This window comes from Leptodactylus fuscus, chromosome 2 (assembly GCF_031893055.1).
Source record: "Leptodactylus fuscus isolate aLepFus1 chromosome 2, aLepFus1.hap2, whole genome shotgun sequence".
NCBI classification, from domain to species: Eukaryota; Metazoa; Chordata; class Amphibia; order Anura; family Leptodactylidae; genus Leptodactylus; species Leptodactylus fuscus.
Window position 1 is genome coordinate 223,368,675 of NC_134266.1, and position 18,300 is coordinate 223,386,974.

At 40.3% G+C, this 18,300-nt stretch overlaps 1 protein-coding gene across 3 annotated transcripts in view; it reads right to left on the reverse strand.

The window, feature by feature from the left end:
* Positions 1–18,300, reverse strand: part of ARHGEF25 (Rho guanine nucleotide exchange factor 25) — a 266,626-nt gene that overhangs the window by 21,789 nt on the left and 226,537 nt on the right. For all 3 annotated transcript variants that reach the window (XM_075265638.1, XM_075265637.1, XM_075265639.1), the window contains 3 exons: positions 15,348–15,446; positions 5,117–5,250; positions 1,330–1,396 (listed from right to left, as the gene is read on the reverse strand). In XM_075265638.1, the coding sequence (XP_075121739.1) occupies positions 1,330–1,396; positions 5,117–5,250; positions 15,348–15,446 (300 nt within the window). The remainder of the gene's footprint in view (positions 1–1,329; positions 1,397–5,116; positions 5,251–15,347; positions 15,447–18,300) is intronic.

The window sequence follows — 18,300 nt, forward strand, 5'->3', positions numbered from 1 at the left end:
TGTCACAATGCCCAATTAGAATGCCACAAAGCCACATTTTTATGCCACAGTCACCAATGTGATGACTGAATGATCGATTGTGATGTCACAAAACCACACTATGAGGTCACAGTACCTCAATGTGACGTCATAGAGCCCCATTATGCTGTAACAATGTCCATTGTGATGGCACAAAGCCTCATTGAAATCTCACAAATCCCCACTGTGAGGTCAGAAAGCCTCATTGTAAGGTCATAGAACCGTATTGTGAAGTCACAATGTCTGATAACTAAAATCGCCATTATAAAGTCACAATGCCCCATGGTGGTATTTCAATAACTTACAATTGTGCCCCTTTCAGTATGGAAAAGAAAAAGCAAATAGGAGGGGTGCTTCTAGTGAAGTACAGTGTAAATGGTGGCAAAAGATTGAATGGCCGCTAACCAAAAAGGGATAACAACCACAAAGTATAAAATGGGGAGAGTTGAATCCTTTTACCCTACAAATTATACAGCGCTGCGGAATATGTTGGCGCTATATAAATAAAATTTATTATTATTATATTATTCTTTTCTAGTCAATGATAGTGAGCTGGTGCACCCGTCATCTTACCAGGACACCGAATGCTACGTACAGTAGTGGTTATAAAGGGAATGGGAAATATAAAGGAAGTTCTTACTCTTTTACTCTGAAAAAAACCGCAGCAAAATATGCAACAAAAAAGGTAGCTTTTCCGCAACGTTGGGCCTTAGCCTAAGTGTGAAATTCTGTCTCAAAGTAAGCAAACTAACAGGCTGATATAATAGACAGTCTAAAGATACACCGGACTTAACATCCGGCATCAGCCACTGTGATAAATTTGGTACATTGTCAGATTGTCTATCAAAGCCTAGCTATTAGTAAATCTGGGCCATTGTGTTCGCTTTTGTGATTGTAATGTATTTGTACTGACAATCTGAAAAAAAAAATATTTGAGTGGAGGCCAACGCTGTAGTCTCTAGGAACTTCCCATTATCATTTATTTATCAGAATGCCGCCCTTAGGGACTGCACATTCACTTTGTAGAGAAATAATTAGGAAAGATTTTTTTTTTCAGAATGTACAAATCTCTGAGAAATTCAATTACTGCTTATCTCAGAGGAGTCATTCATAAGCAATGGCTCATTACATATCTCAATACATGGGGCTGACACCCAAGCCCATGCAACATAGTTATCAAAGCACAAGACAAGTAATGGCACTGAGACTAGGTTCGCATTGATGCCCAACAAAAACATTCTAAACATAATAAGAATCAATCATTGTAGACCTCATAACTACCAACATACTATATATAGTACCTGATCTTACCTCTACTATTTGGCCCAAGTCTTCAACATACATCTTCTCAGTTTCTATTAATTCAATTAAGACATACCTGCAGTGAAAAAGCAAAAAATATCTAAGATTGGTAAAAATGATAAAAAACAGCACATCATAAAGGTGCAAAATGTAACGGTAGGGTCTGCTCAGTTAGAAATGATCACTAAATTAGGTGTAGAGGATTATCTCAACTTGTCACTTGCCGAAGTACATTTCCACAGCTGTCTGCAATGGGGCACTGCATCCTTGGTACTATAGACAGAATACACAACTTGCATCAGCAATTCAACAAGTAATGCAAATAACAGACACCACCAAGAAGTCCTAGGGTAGATTCAGCTGATGCTACTATCAGGCCTCTGTCTCTGCAGTTATACTGAAGCAGGTTATTAAACTTTAATAACCCTATTTAGCCAGTGGGTGATCTCCCACTCAGTGCGGCCCATGGGAGAGGGGATAGCTGCAGAGCACACTCGTGTGTTGTATATACAGGCACAGTATATAAGCAGTGCGCCTGTTGTACCTGCCACATTCTGGACCTTATGCTGCATTTTGAGTATGGTCTTGTATATCAGGCATGCAAATAGCCCCATTAATAGTCCTAAAGTGGATCCTTTGTCACCTCCTCCAACTCCAGTTCACTGCATGATTTAATAAGCTCTGCTCCGCTGATTCCAGCAAAGTTGGAATTTTGTCTATAGTCCCCAATGTTCCAGAGCAATCAATGCAGGTAGTTTTGATGTCTGATATGCTATTAAAGCTCTGTACTGTCAGGTGGACAATGTCAGGAGGGAGCAAGTAAGGGGTGTGATTCTGATCCAATCAGAAGTGGACTGTGGCAGGGCTCAGAATTACTCCTCTTGACTGCTTCTGCCTGAAACCGCCCACCTGACAATACAGAGTCTAGGTAGCATATCAAGCTCCAAAACTACCTGAAACAGCGTGTGGGTGTGTGTGTGTGTGTGGGGGGGGCTACAGAAAAAGCATAGCAAAACTATTAAATGATGCAAAGAGTTGGAGTTATTGGAGATGGAGAAAGGTCCTTTTAAAGGGGTTTTGGGGAATCTGATATTGATGGTCTACCCATAGGGTATGTTCATAATGTTCATGTTGATTAAAGGTTGGTGATGATTTTGAGGCAGATTCCGAATAAACACCAAATTCTTCACTGATTCTGCCTCTGATTCTTTTTCAATGGGAGAAAGAGATTGGAGTAGGACGCTGAAAAAATAAGCATCCTGTTGATTAGACTAGGTTCACACTACCGTTATTTAATGTCCATTGCCCTCATCTGTCACAATAGTAAACAAACATGATGGTAGAAGGGGCCTTAGCCTTATAATATTGGGGCAACTTCAACACCCTCACCAATGTGCTGTTTAATGTGCCTAGTGCATTCAAAAGAACAGAAGAGCGCAGCCTTGTACATTATATTGTCTGTGTCTGGTTTTACAGCTCAGTCTCACTCACTTGAATGGACCACAGCAGTAAGCAGGATATGTGACAGATGACTATGGCTTGTGAAGCACAAGCAGCACCCACATAAGTGTCCATACACTAGTACTGGGGGGTGTTCCACAAATCTCAGTGTCATGGCTAAGGAATACACCCCTAACAGTACAGCGCTATGGACAGTACTATCAGGAGGGGCATCTTGCACAGCCCAGCTAGACTGTCAGGAACTCCCTTCTGACAGTGAAGAGATATCGGTAACGCACATAACAGGAAAGACGACAGCAGTATATAAAACGGCATGTGCCTGAGTTTTTCATGTAGTTTTTGAATTAAAGTCAGAGGAAATATAAAGGAAAGACTAAGGCTAAAGATACAAGACAATGTGTAGTTACTTCAATAATAGCTCAGTAAGTTAAGGTCACCAAATATAGTTAATTGTTATTAAAAGGAAAACCACAATGGCATTTTGCAAATTACAAACTCAGTACTTCTGCACTGACAAAATGAGATCTTCTATATATAAACTTCCTTGAAATTTGCACGTTTACATATAATAATGAAGCAATGGGAAAGGCCATTTGTTAACCAGCAATCTAGAGGATCACGCTCCCTTGTTCTTAATATAGAACCGGTACATGAATGTCACCACTTGCAGAACTAATGAGGGTTGTTTGGCTGCAGCGACACCACCCATTATCCAGAACGCAGACAGACAAAAAAACGTGCTCCGTGACAAAACCTGAGGGTAGCAAGAGAGGAAAAAGCCACTGACTGGTCATGTCCCACGGAACCCACTCTTATTATCAGGTAGTACAGAAAATCCTCTTATCAGCAGGCCAGTATTTCCCTCCATACATGTAAATAACCAAGCATGGCCCTACTTCCCAGCTGCTGAGCTGCTTTTTAATTGTATACATTTTTAGGAAATCTGGCGTAAGTTCACCTATCGGTCTACACCCCTAAATGAGACCCTAGGTTTAGATAACTATACCATAATCCATGCCAATGTTATTGTGGCAGATTTAGACAATATAAACATAAGACTAGACAGTCTAAAGATGGTGCCTGTTGTTTCAGAATATTGGTGTCACATATTAAGCCAAGCCCCCTTTTGCCAATTCATGCCCCTTTTGTGTTAAGACATTTCCACTCATTGGAGGAAGCGAAAGAAGTGTCTAAAACACAGAATTCTGGTTCACTAGGGCATGTTTGGGTATGTTCACACGCTGGAATTTGGTGTTGAATTTGAGGTGGATTCCATAAGCGTCATGCCCCATCATGAGCTGGATTCCACCTGATAATTTCCATTGAAGTGAATGGGAGGTGGAGAACTTGCAAATTTTTCAGCAAAATTTGGTCAAATTCCCGAAGCTGAATTTTTCAGGTAGGAAAATTTCAGCCATGTGAACATATCTGTAGACTGGTGAATTCAGCCCCACTATCTGATGGGAAATAGTGATGTCCTTCCACTTGATGTGGTCATATCAGGATAAAACAGTTCTGATCCATTGAGGCATAAGCACCACAAGATCTCTGAAGATATCTTATGGTATATGGCACTGAGATTAGTAGAAGTTCCTTTAAAGGGAATGTGTCACCGGAAAATGACCTGTTTTTTTTTTTTTTTTTTATCAAAACAGACTTGTTTTTCCAGCACATTCTACAATCAGACAGAGATCTGGGAAATCTGGAGTCCAAGTCAACAGCCTGAACACTTTGTTACATTCCTCTGATCATTCCTGAATAGTATTTGTAGTGTGGCAGGATGCTAGTCTGCTGAAAGAGGTCGCTGCCATTGGCATGAAGGGAAGTGTTTGGGCGGCAACAATGTTCACATAGGTGATGTGACATCATTTTATCATTTGTTATACAATAACGTTTCTGTTGGATCCTTGGGCTATATCTGGTAGGTGCTATACTGGGAGCACCCCAAAATACCTGCCATTTTGGAGGTGCTCTGATTCACTTGTCTTGCCATCACAGTTTGACCTGTGTCACAGTTGCTGAAATCCCTATGTTTCACGGTTTTCCTGATTCCAATATGCAAATGTTTAATTACTAGATATTACATCCCACTCCCTGACAGGTGCCATTGTAATAAAATAATGTCATTTACCAACCCTGCTGGTTGTTTTTATATTATGGCTGATAGCTACAGATAGATAGATAGATAGATAGATAGATAGATAGATAGATAGATAGATAGATAGATAGATAGAGATAGACAGACAGACACTCAGACACTATCTTATAGATATAATAACATAAATACAAAATAACAAATTGTCTCCCCCCTTATACCCAAAAAGGACTCACTTACATACTCTTTTCTAAGGCACTCTTCCTTTCTTCTTCTGTTTCTTCAGGGGGATAGGAGGAAGCAACAGATATTGATGTTTCAGAAGCTATAGACTCGTCCTCCTTGGAGTCTGAGAGGTAGGACTTGTGCGGATCCTGAAAAGTAAAGAGTCATCTATCTATGTCAATGAAGCAAAACATTTTCATGATGCCGTTTATCCATTTATCAGTGTGATTTACCGTCCTGACATTCTGCCTTGCAGAGGTTTGGGAACAATAAAACACTTGCAGAGTAGATCAGTTTCAAATGACTATACACATTTAGTATTCAGCAAAGTTATTCCTGTTTTTTTCTTGCTAGTTTCTTATTCTGAAGTTGTATGAATTCTTCTATTTGTGATGCTGCCTTTATAGCAGATTTCTGTAGGACAGGCCGCTCGAGTGACATGGTGGTCTTCTTGACATGCTGTACATAAAGCACAATAACATGCAGTACTACAACTTACATAAAAGAGCGAACTACAAAAGGAGATGTAGGCGTAGATTGTACCCGGGGCCGTACCTAGAACTATAGGAGTAGAAATGGTGCATTGAAAGGTGATAATAATAAGCCATGTCTACTATGCAACAATGTCTGTGTGCAGTAAAAGCTGAGAGATTTTGAGGTTCAGAGGCCCCTGATATTGTTATGCTAGGATCACACTAGTGTTGTGACTATATTGTGGTCTGCAGTGTGTCTGCTATATTCAAGCTAAAAATGGCAGACAGAGAAAAGTCCTTTGTGCAGGATTTTTCTTTCCGTCGATTTTCGGCAGCTACTGCGATGAACTCTGCCGCAGAACTGAACCCGGCCATCAGTTTAGAGCAGAGGACCTCCTGCAACGTACTCAAATTATTAAAGCGTAACTAAGCTTTAGGACAACTTTTCATTTTTTGGCAGTAATGGTGTCATTAATACATTTTGTAATATACTTTATTAACAAATTTAGTCTCCTTTCTGTGAAATCCTGCATTTTTTCACTCTTTCCCTTTTCTTCCCCACCCTCATTTTCTCTACATCTTCACAGCCCTGTACTCCATACACAGTAACATTCAGTGAGAGGCAGGAACAGCTCAATACAGAAAGAAGGGAAAGAATAGAAAGAGATGCAGGATTTCACAGAAAGGAGACAAAAATTGTATATTACAATTTTACAAAGTATATTACAAACTGTATTAATGACGCAAATACTGCCAGAAAATCAAATGTTGTCCGAAAGTTTAGTCTAATAGGCCATTGCTTGCTATTATTTCTGGTGCCTCTCATATCAGCGGAGGTATGGATTAAGTTTGGCACACGAAACACTTAAAGGGATGCTTTCAGGGTTTTTTTTTCAACCTAAACTGGTCCCAATGTGTACAGCATGAAGTAATGACCTTTCCTCTGGTGCTCCTCACTAAGCTTTCTATTTCTAAAAAGTCATGTTCTAAGCTTTTGTAACCTTGGATTAGCATATGTAAATTTACCTTTACTAGTCTTGGAGGTGGGGAAGCAGCTTCATCTAGTCATGCGATCATTGTGCTACATCACACCCTGTGATTGACATGGTCCTCACTGTCAGACATCAGCCTGATACTCTTCCTAACTGGAAGCCTCACAAGATGTGATTTTGGGCAGTGACTGTATGACTAGATGAAGCTGTCCTCCGCCCTCATGACTACTAACGGCACATTTGCATATGTCAATCTTAGGTTTTAAAAGCTTATAGTTTAACTTTTTAGCAACAAAGATCTTACTGAGGTCACTTAGGGTAGAAAAAACACACAGCATAGGGACTGGGTTAGACCAACGAGAGCTTGACTAGTTCCATTAGTTCAGACATTATATGGGCACCATTGGACAACTCATGACATGCGATGTGAGACAGTGATGGTGTTTTGGAGGGTAAATAAAGCCTAGAAGTTCCATAGATTTGTGTAATAAAGATAAAATTATGCTAAAATTATGCCTGGTCATAAAAGGTGAAGGTATCAATTTCTGCTGTTTAGACAGTGCTAAATGCGCCACGTTTTAAGGAGGAGTGTCCTTTTAATAACTTTGGTGTAGATCACTCCACCTTTATTTTACCTGGGGTGGCAAAAATACTAGTTTCAGTAAATGTGGACCCATGCCTTTTTCTTTGAGGCTGATCTAAACTGATGTCATCATAATAGAACTGATAAGGAGGCCTAGGCCCCACATGATGTAACGCAGCTAATAAACGCCACAGAAAAAAACACATAAAAAATGCATGGTGTTCTTTTCATTCCATTTTTGCTGTTTTCTTTTTTGTTTCCCTATTAAATCTATAGGAGAAAATTTGTGATTCTGAAGGAGGAATTGACATGCTACTATATTCAGAAATATACATGTTTTCGAATATGACGCTTTTCTACAGCTTTTTTTTTTTTTCTCAATGTAAGGATGAGATTACACAAAATTTCACACTAGCGTTAGTGTTTCTGTTCTTCTGGTTCGCTTGAGGACCAAAAAACAAACCCTATTTGCTTAAAAAGTGGTTACCCGCGGAGAGAAGACTCATACTTGCAGGACTTTTCTCACCGTCTATTTCAAGCTGACTGGGGGATGAATGCTAAGTGTGAATGAACCCTGACCTTCCCGGTACTGTAAAATGCTGCGTTTCTACAATGTGGAACCTTAGCCAAAAGCTGATTTGCAGCTTGCTACTTGTCTCATAGAAAAAACATCTATGCAAGAAAATAGAAGTGTGAACCTTTCTTTACACTGTGGCGTCGTCTCTGCACGTGGGATACCACAGCGACAAACAGTATAATGCAGAGGGCAGAGTATGTGACTTCTCTTGTGTAACCCTCAGTGCACCTCTACAGAGAATAGACATAGGGAGTATAGACACATAAGGTAATTGCTTTTCCGTCCTATACATTATTGATCAGCACAAGAAATGCTGGCAGTGGAGACATTCTGGTAAAAGGGATCTGTCAATGTCGTAATAGCTTTCTTCAAATAAGTACAAGCAAGAGGCTCTGGGGATTGAAGCTTGCTTTTCCAAAAACACACAGCATATAGCTTCCAGGCCTGGCTGCTAGTTCAGTCTCTACATGCCATCTGAACAATTACAATGCACAACAGTGAATAGGGTATCAGATTTACTAATCTTCTATAGGAGCAGTCACCTATAGGAACTACTGTAAGTTAGTAATCTACATTATACACATATGTCAACTAATATCAACTAGCTGCAGAAGATACAACAGATGTTATATCCTCCATTAACCCAATATCATATGCACACACTGGACACAGCTATATATATATTTTATTATTTAAAAAAAACCTATAGAAAACACATCTAATATTGTTTTAGTAAATTATATGCTTCTTTTATCACAGCACCATGTTCACATTATTGCTTGTCTTCGTTTCATCAGAATTAAGCGGAGTGTAAGTTGTTCTTGACATTAAAACAAAAAAACTCCTAAAAACTGACTGACAGGAAATTGTAATTGGGTAATTGGGATCCATCATATGGAATTAATTCATCAAAGCTGTCTTGTGTTTTGTCTGCGTTAATAATGGAAGCGGTGATGCTACAGCTTGGCAACTGCATACGGTATATATATATATATATATATATATATATATATATATATATATATATATATATATACACATACTGTTAGAAGGTGACATGCTGAGTGCTGGAATCACGGTACATCTCCTCCAGGTTTCTGACCTATGTGTGGTCCAGTACAGGTGTTGAATAGGCTTCAGCTCCAGATGTAGGTCCTAGGCTGGGCCTTAAAAGGCTGCGGAGCCTGCACTTCAGGGCAGATCCTGGGAGCTTTGTCTGTTTGTTGTTGTGGCTGCTAGTAAGCCACATGTATAGTTAGTTTTGTCCTGTTTAGTTAGTGTTCGGACAAGCAGGGTTTTGTTTGACGTTCTTGTACCTGAAGTGAAGGTTTATTTATTTTTGCTACTTTTCAAATAAACCTGTTTGCACCAGATATTGTGTCCCTGTCTCTGAGTGGTTTGGTCCACACCATTCCTACTACTGAGCTATCTTCCCCACAATATTATATATATATATATATATATATATATATTTTCATATATGCAATATATTTATATTTATTATAACCTCTCTAAAAGTCCACCTCTTTATATACAAAGTATACAATGGGCATCCCCTCCTTTCTCAGTAAGACCAGCGTACTGAGAAAGCATTTTATAAAAAAATAAATATGTATGCGAAAGCTTCACAAATATGACCACATCAGGACATCCATGACAGGCCAAGAGTCAAAATGCTTGAGCCAATCTGTACACAGAGCATGTGAAACCTCACATTACATGATTTTGTGCCTCGGCTGTACTGGGAGTATTGTTGTAGGAGCACAGTCTATTACCAGCCAGCCAGAGCCTATATAGGACATGACCCGTATAAAAGTAGGTAGTTATAATGAGTAAAGGATGAAAAAGTTCAGTCTGTGGGATAAATCCGAGACAGACAGTCTGCCTAGTCTAAGCAGTAGAGCCTGTTGGCCTTGGACCTGTTGTGAATTATTAATGTAGACATATTACACAACTGTTTACAGCAGTAGAGGGTCCACAGGTGTGAAGACCCTTCAGTACAGGGATATCTGCATTAGATGCTCTGTATTCTCCACTAGTTGTATATACAATGCATGACAAATACATAAAGTTAGGGGTCTAAGATATAAGCCCTATGGAGTACAATCTTTATTGTGGTAATACACACCACTGTATGCTGTCTAGCTATGCCTTTGGAGTTTACCGCATTAACTATACATGATGGACAGATGCTGAATATGGAAAGTAACCGCACTAGTATTGCCATGTAAATTAGTCACGTTATATTGCAGGTTGTCATAGGATTACTATATATGGCCGCTGTCACACAAGCTGCAGTATTGTAGCTGGAGTCATAGTGCGTGCCAAGAACCTGGGAGGCCAATTACAATGACAGAGAAATACAGTGTGTTCACACTGAATATGCAGACGGGAAGCAAAGAGAGTGCTTGTAACCGTTCCTGCACCTTTATATCAGAAACTATTTTAAGATGGGATCTTTCTTCTCCCTTGGGTTTATGAGCTCAACAACTCACATAATGGCTGTCAGCAGACATCTCGTGTACAACCCATATGTTCATAGTAAAGTGAAAAAAGGGGAATGTGAAATTTTGTTAACACATTGGCTTATGGACTCAGCCTCAGCCTACTGCAATTGTTAAAGTACCAGATTTTCGGATGTATTGCTAGTTATGATATGTATGCCTTGGTACAATGCCCAATATGCACAGTAATGTATGCCCTTTCTCCTCAAGTTATGTGGAATACATATGTGATATGTATATTGTACTCTGCACCTTTAAGAGCATCGGCTACAGTTCGGTATTAGGTCACATGGGGTGTGTGTTTCTTGAAAATCCTAATTTGGACCTGCAAGAATATAAATAAATGTACAAAACTGTTGTAAGTGGTAATAGTTAGACCAAAACAGCATGGCACTCATCAATTGGCAAACCTTAATAAACTGATGATGGCGCTGTGGTCTATGATGCCAGAAGCGACCCTGCAAATGTAGAGCTGTGTGATATAGAGACTGGTGCAAAGACTCTGTTCTGTAAGCTGTGCCCTTATTTAGAGACTGTTCACACCCACTCAGCTAGCTGCTTCCCGTTAGCCTTTGTGAACACCAACTCTAATTGATATACAGTAAATGGTATACAGTTCTGAAATAAGAGAGGGGTATGAGCTGCCAGATACCTGTGATGGCAGTTTATCTCCAGGGAGAACAAAGGATAGGACATAATATAATTCAACATGTCTGATCCTTTCAGTGGGGAGGCCTGCGTACACATAAGATAGGTCGTCTTGTCAATATCATAAGGTTTGGCTGACTTTTCTCTTATGTGTAGGGGGGGCCTTTACAGTACAGAAGTCTATAGAAGGTCAAAAACATAGGATGATGGATGTCTATTCAGTTCCGTGCTGTTACAGAAATGTACGATGAGAAAGAGACATACCCCTCATCATATACAATATGCATTCCCCAGCTGTACTCATACTCATAGTTGCCATAATTTTCAGGGATCATTTACACCAGTAAACTGGTGGGAACAGCCTCTCCCAATGCTCTCTTTTAAGTACGTGACAAGGGTGGCACAAAAAAGATACAATTGTAAATGTTATGCACAAATAACTGATATGCATAAATTTTTTGACATTTTACGCCTTGCACATACCTCCTAACCGTCCTGGATTCTGCGGGACAATACCGGATTGAGAGTCCTGTCTCGCAGTTCTGGTCGGCGGGAGGTATGTCCTGGATTCAACTCATCTGCATCCGGAGAGGACGTAGATGTGTTGAATAGAATGGTGAACAGGAGCAGACTTTTCTTGCTTCATCACTGTTTTCCTCCCTATGCTCCGACCCCAGAAGCTGTAGGGGCAATGTGGTGACAGCTCCAGAAGATGAGGCAACAGGGGAGTGAGGAGAAATGAATAAGTGAATTTATTATGTTACTCTGGTGGGAAATGGGTGGACATTAGATTGGAGAAAGATAAAGGGGGACATTAAACTGATGGCAGATAAAGGGGCAGTTAAACTGGGGCCAGATGAAGGGGCACATTAAGCTGTTGGCAGATGTAAGGGGGTAATAAAGCTGGTGGCAGATGAAGGGGACATTAAACTGGTGGCAGATGAAGGGGACATTAAGCTGGTGGCAGATGAAGGGGGACATTAAGCTGGTGGCAGATGTAATGGGGTAATTAAGCTGGTGTTGATGAAAGGGGACATTAAACTGGGGGCCGATGGGGGGGGACATTAAAATGGTGGCAGATGAAGGGGGACATTAAGCTGTTGGCAGAAGTAAGGGGGTAATAAAGCTGGTGGCAGATGAAGGGGGACATTAAACTGGTGGCAGATGAAGGGGACATTAAGCTGGTGGCAGATGAAGGGGACATTAAGCTGGTGGCAGATGAAGGGGGACATTAAGCTGGTGGCAGATGTAATGGGGTAATTAAGCTGGTGTTGATGAAGGGGGACATTAAACTGGGGGCCGATGGGGGGGACATTGAAATGGTGGCAGATGAAGGGGGACATTAAACCGGGGACAGATGGAGGGGGACATTAAACTGGGGAAAGATGGAGGAGTGGGCATTAAACTGGGGGGCCAGATAGAGGGCGACATTAAACTGGAGGAGGACATTAAACCGTGGGGGTAGCTGGAGGACATGTGCCCCCCATGGAGAGAGACTTCATACTGTGGGGCAATTGGAGGGGAACATTATAATGTGGGGGCATATAATGTTAGAGTGACTGTAGGAGCATTATACTATGTGGGGGTACAAAGAAAAATGGGTGAGAATGGGCGGAGTCACTATAGAAGTGGTCGGAGCTAAACTTGCCTCTTTTTGACCTTTAAAAGTTGGGAGACATGCCTAGCATACCAGAAAACTGGTGTGCACACTGTCATACATCTGCCCCATAGAAGCCACACATAACTCAAGTGTACTTGTGAAAGAGAATATGTCTTAAAAACAGACATATCTATTATGTGATCAAAACATGTACCAATATTCATAAAAATCCCAATAATTAGAGGAAAATTCAGGAATAAGACTATCATCATTGTAAAGGAGACACGAAACCCAGGAACAGTATATCTCAATGTAATCTACAATATCTTATCTTCAAAGGAGGGTTTCCATAGCAACTAACCCGCTGAGCAATGTGCTGCAGTCTTACAGGAATGGCTGCCTTCTGCTTTACAAGTGTGAAAAGTAATTTGGTTTGTGACAAGAAAAGGCGACTAAAGGAACTTTGCTAGTTTTAAAGACTAGAAAACTATGATATGATAAGTAACCTAAAATGGCCATATATAGAGATAACTTGGCTAATATAGCGGACTACAAGTATCTAAAGGAATCTGTGTGTTCCTAAAAATGGGTTTATTCCAAAAGGAATGTATGAAATATATAAAATCTCCCAAATCAACAATAGTGCCTGTGCCATGAGAGCGGACTTCTGATCAGGTGACCCTGGGGTGGTGACGTGACCTGAGCCCCTGCTCCATTAGCATTCTACCAGTTAGGTTTAGACTGCCCAAATAAAATTGTTTAAATTCTTAAAGGGATTGTCCAGTTTCAGACCAATATTAAGAAACAAATGTTATTGTTTGTATATTACTTTCTATATCAATCCCTCAGAAGTTTCTAGACCTCTGCTTACTCCTAGTAGATAAGAATCAGTCCATAGCTATGTGATGGGCACACAGGTACATTGCTTTTTATAGTCACATCAGTAATCGAACATCTGCCTGGTTTTAATCACATGGCTATGGACTGATTTTTAGATACTGAAAGTAAGCAGAATGAGTGACAGTGAGCAGAGATCTAGAGAATCATGAGAAATTGATACAGAAAGTATATTGGAAAATTGTACAACTTTGTAATATGAACAATTAATTAATACATACAATAACATTTGTCTCTCAATATTGGTCTAAAAGTGACCAACCCCTTTAAAGAAGACCTTTTATGCCCTCATGCATATGCAGTGTTATATGCCACTAGAAAGCCGACATTGCGCTGAATTCAGGGCACGGTCAGCTTTCCTGTTATGTGTCCTGGGGCTACAGATATCAGTGCTATTAAATTCCTGACAATCTAGTGTCATCGCTACGCTGTGAGGAACACCCCCCCCCCAGTACAAGTCTGTGGCCGAGTACTGTCAGGGGAGGTGTTCCTTACAGCCTAGCTTGACTGTCTGGAACGCCCTTCTGACAGTGGGGAGAGATCGGTGCAGAAATTAATGGCACCAATATTTCCAGGCCCAGGGCACATAACGGGAAAGCTGATAGTGTGCTGAATTCAGGGCACTGTCACTTTTCTAGCAGTATATAGAACAGCATGTGCCCGAGAATATGAAAAGTCCTCTTTAAATTAATAGTATAAGTCTCAAACTATATTTCTGCTCTTGCACTTTTGTTAACTGATACTTACCTGACATGTGGGCGGGACTATAAGCTGTAACCATGTGATTCTGCTACTTGTATGTGTAAGATATGATGATGCTACTCATTCATTAGTAGTATCAGTATAAATAAGGGTTACATTCACATCTGTAATATGGTTCTGTTTTTGGTGGGAGGATTACCTCCCTTTTGTATCAGTCTGTCATTGGCTACGATGTTAAAGAAAACATCTGGCGCTTTCTGTCATGGACCCTTCTTTAAAAAAAAAAAAAAAAAAAAAACATCCAGGAAAGGACGCAAATGGACAACAGATCATCTTCAACACTAACTGAAAACAATGGATGTTTGAAAGGATCCTTTCTAACAGTTTTTCTCTTCGGTCGATGGAAGAGGAAAATTAGTTAGCAAATGATAGCACAATGCAGGTCTGAACATAGCCCCACGTAGCAATACCAACCAAACCGTTGCATTTTTGGAAATAATGGCATGTCAATTCTACCTATGGAAATGCTGGCAGTAGAATTGAAGCAGAAAGTCCTACTGTAACATCTCTGCCTGTTCAGGCCTCTGCGCCACCCTCTGCTCGCGTGCTGCGGCGCCGGAGGCGTGTGCAGTTTGATAATCTGCTTAAAGTTTTTAGTTGCACTGTGTGAACACGGCTCTAGTCCATAATTGGATTTGCACCACACCCGTCTTCTGCCAAGGTTGCCTCTGTTCATTAAGTGTTTGTTTTTGTCTTGCCTGTGATTGACAGCTTTCCTTCCTATCAGCTTCAGGGCGGGTTCTTCCTCCCCTATTTAGTCTTGGCTCACAGTCACACTGGGGCCGGTTATTGCTCTAGCTTTCTGGTTTTGCTTGCTGTGATATTACTTGTATTCTAATCCTTGACCTCTGGCTTCCCTACTGACAATTCTTTTGGACTCCGATTTGGCACTGCATCGCTCTCCTGTTACCGAACCCTGGCTAGCTGACCTGCCTTTGTTGTTGTTCGTCTTGTCTGCGTTTTGTGTTTCACGTATTCAGGGAGGGACTGTCTTCGTGGTTGTCGTCTATTACCTAGAATAGGGTCTGGCAATAGGAAGGGAAAGCGGGGGGCTTCAGCTTAGGGCTCACTGTCCCTTGTGCCCCTCCCTCCAGGGTTCACCAGCAGCTTCTGGGGAATTATCATCTGCTATTCCCTAACACCTACTCTCAGAAACCAATACCATGAAACAGAGAATCCATAAAGCAACATGAGATTATGGGGTACCTACCTTATCATTGGGTTCTGTAGTGGCCCCTTGAAGCAAGTCACACAGAAAAGATAAGTCGGGCAAGTTATGTTTGTTAGGATTTTCGTGTTCTTTCCATTCCTACAAAAGGTAAAATGATAAATGAGTTCAGATGATTATACTCAACCTATTTTAAGTGATACTACACTTAGAGTGCTCGGTGTCTTTGTTCTTGTTTTTGCATCTCTTTGGAGTATGGGATGGATATCCATGCAAACACGGGGAGAACATACAAACTCCTTGCATTTTCCACTATACTTTCTGTATCAATTCCTCACAATTCTCTAGATCTCTGCTTGCTGTCATTCATTCAGTTACTTCTAGTGGATAAAACTCTGACCATGGTCATGTGATACACGGTCCATGGTCATGTGATGAGTATACAGGTGCACGGCTCATAGTCACAGCACAGTAATCAGACATATGCCTGGTAACAAGCCATGCACCTGTGTGCCCATCACATGACAATGGACCGTAAATCACATGACCATGGTCAGACTTTTATCCACTAGAAGTAACAGAATGAATGACAGCAAGCAGTGATCTAGAGAATTGTGAGGAATTGATACAGAAAGTATATTGGAAAATTGTATATCTTTTTATTATACAAACAATAACATTTGTTTCTCAACATTGGTCTGAAAGTGGACAACCCCTTTAAAGTCCTCTTGTTCCTCCAGCATTACCGCTTCCAAAAAACCAGGAGATGAAGACGAACTTGTCTACTTGGAAGGCTCCAGCAAACACATGTCTAAATCTTCAAAGAGTATATGGTGAGTTATAAGTGTAGCTATATTCTTTGTGAAAATACAGACATTCCTTTGAAGGCACATCTAAAAGAGGTCATGAGGAAAATTATCTTTAGTAATAATCACAAGTATCCTTGTATGAAAGTTCTTCTTCAGCAATCTGGATACTTCCTTGGAGAGTATTAGTATGAGGATGAAATGAGAGTGATCATGAATAATGGTATGATCCATATAGCCATGATGTTTATATCATATATAACATATGATTTATTGTTATCCTTAGAGTAGGATATTAATATGGGATCAGATAGGATCCGACAACCCGGCACCGATCAGCTGTTCACAGAGGCAGAAAGATTCGGGTGAGAGCTTCTGCTTCACAGGCCAGAGAAGTCATGTTCATTAGTCACATGACCTGTTTGCGCCTCAGTCCCAATGAAGTGTATGGGGCTGAGCGTCAGGACCAAACACAGCCGTTGTACAATGTATGGCACTGTACTTGGTAAGCAATGAAACGCCTGCAGTGCTTGTCTGAACATTGAAGACTGAACGATGGGGGAACTAGGTGTAAAACTCCCATTGAACCATCCTAAGAATACAACATCAATATCAGAATCCTGGAAAACCCCTTTAAGCTTGTTGTCGGCGGAGAACATAAAACGCTCACCACCGCTCACGGCCGGACCCGCTCTGACAGCTTTCCGTCTTCTGCATGCAGAAGACGGAAAGCTGAGAACAGAGACCCGAACGTTAGTGTGAACCTAACGTCATTCTTGTAAATAAATAACAGTGATTAAACTGATTTCCCATTAAAGTGCTTTCTCTTCTTTGTTTCTCTTTTCACATGGCGCAGTGAGGGTTAGGAAACCGACATCTCGGTCTACCTGCAGCGCCACAACGCTGCCTTTCCGGTCACATGTTCATTAATAAAAAACGCTTCATATACCGGCTAAAGTCCACCCTTTCATTTTGTGTACTTATTTTCCGGACACCCTGTATAAGCCATAAAATAATATTTTTCAAGTAGACCCACAGTATAAGATCCTCTGAAAGAGCAAAAAAAAAGACATATGGCTAAAAAGTTTCTAGATCCATGGTCCAGGGCTTATAGTTGTCAAATAAACCCACTTGCATTATGTCTGCTTTGAATATATATATATATATATATATATATATATATATATATATATATATATATATATATATATATATTTAGAAAGCCAGGGCTACGACTTCTAGAGACTTCTAGAGTTTCCAGTCGACTTGTCCCTAGATAACAAAAAGATACAAACTAATAGAAGTGTAGCAGACTTGTCTAGCCATTCCTACTGCACACTATATGCCTGAATGGTTAGACAGAAGAAATAATTCTCTCCTGCCACTACTGCGGTTCATGACCCCAAAACAGCTTAGCATAGTAGGTTCCTTCAGACAGACTACCTAATCTATAGTGTCCTGCTGGTGAACCGGCCTGCTCCATACCCCTGAGGCCTCTTATACTTTCACTGCTCATTTCAGCTTTTTACAAGTCTATTTTTTAGGCTCTTGATATATGCTAATGTCAGAGCGGGGATAATTCTGCCATCGGTCCAAGCCATAAAGCGAAAATCTTATTGACCAATTAAGAATGGATAAGGAGCTCGGCCTGGAAATCTCCTCAACCTCAGAGTAATATACACAGAAGACAAATGCTGACGGTGTAAGTAACTGGATAGAAAAGTTCTACAAATAGGATATTAAACCTGATCTGTAGAAAATTTTTTAGAAATAAAAATTAACCATTTCCTGAGCTGACTATTTTCCGTGGTTCACGACTGGAGATATTTTTGCGTCTTCATGGGCTTTGAAAAAAATTTTTGCTCAGTTTATTTCAAACAATTTATGTCTTTTTAGTTAATACATTGGGATCTATTTTTTATGTCATTTTTATATTTATTTTGCACTTTTTTATTATACAGGAAAATGTAAAAAACAAAAAGGGATGAAAAAAGTGCTACTAAAATATTTTTGGAAAAAAAATAAAAAATGATGCCTACTTTATGGTTCTTATTATATAGGTGACACATAGTTTTGTGTATCCAGGGCAGGGCTAAAATCTGTGATGTAGGTGTGGTTGTGGCTTTTTTTTACCTTAATTTGTTCTTCTTTTTAACATATCACACCCAACATAACAGACCTTTGGAGGC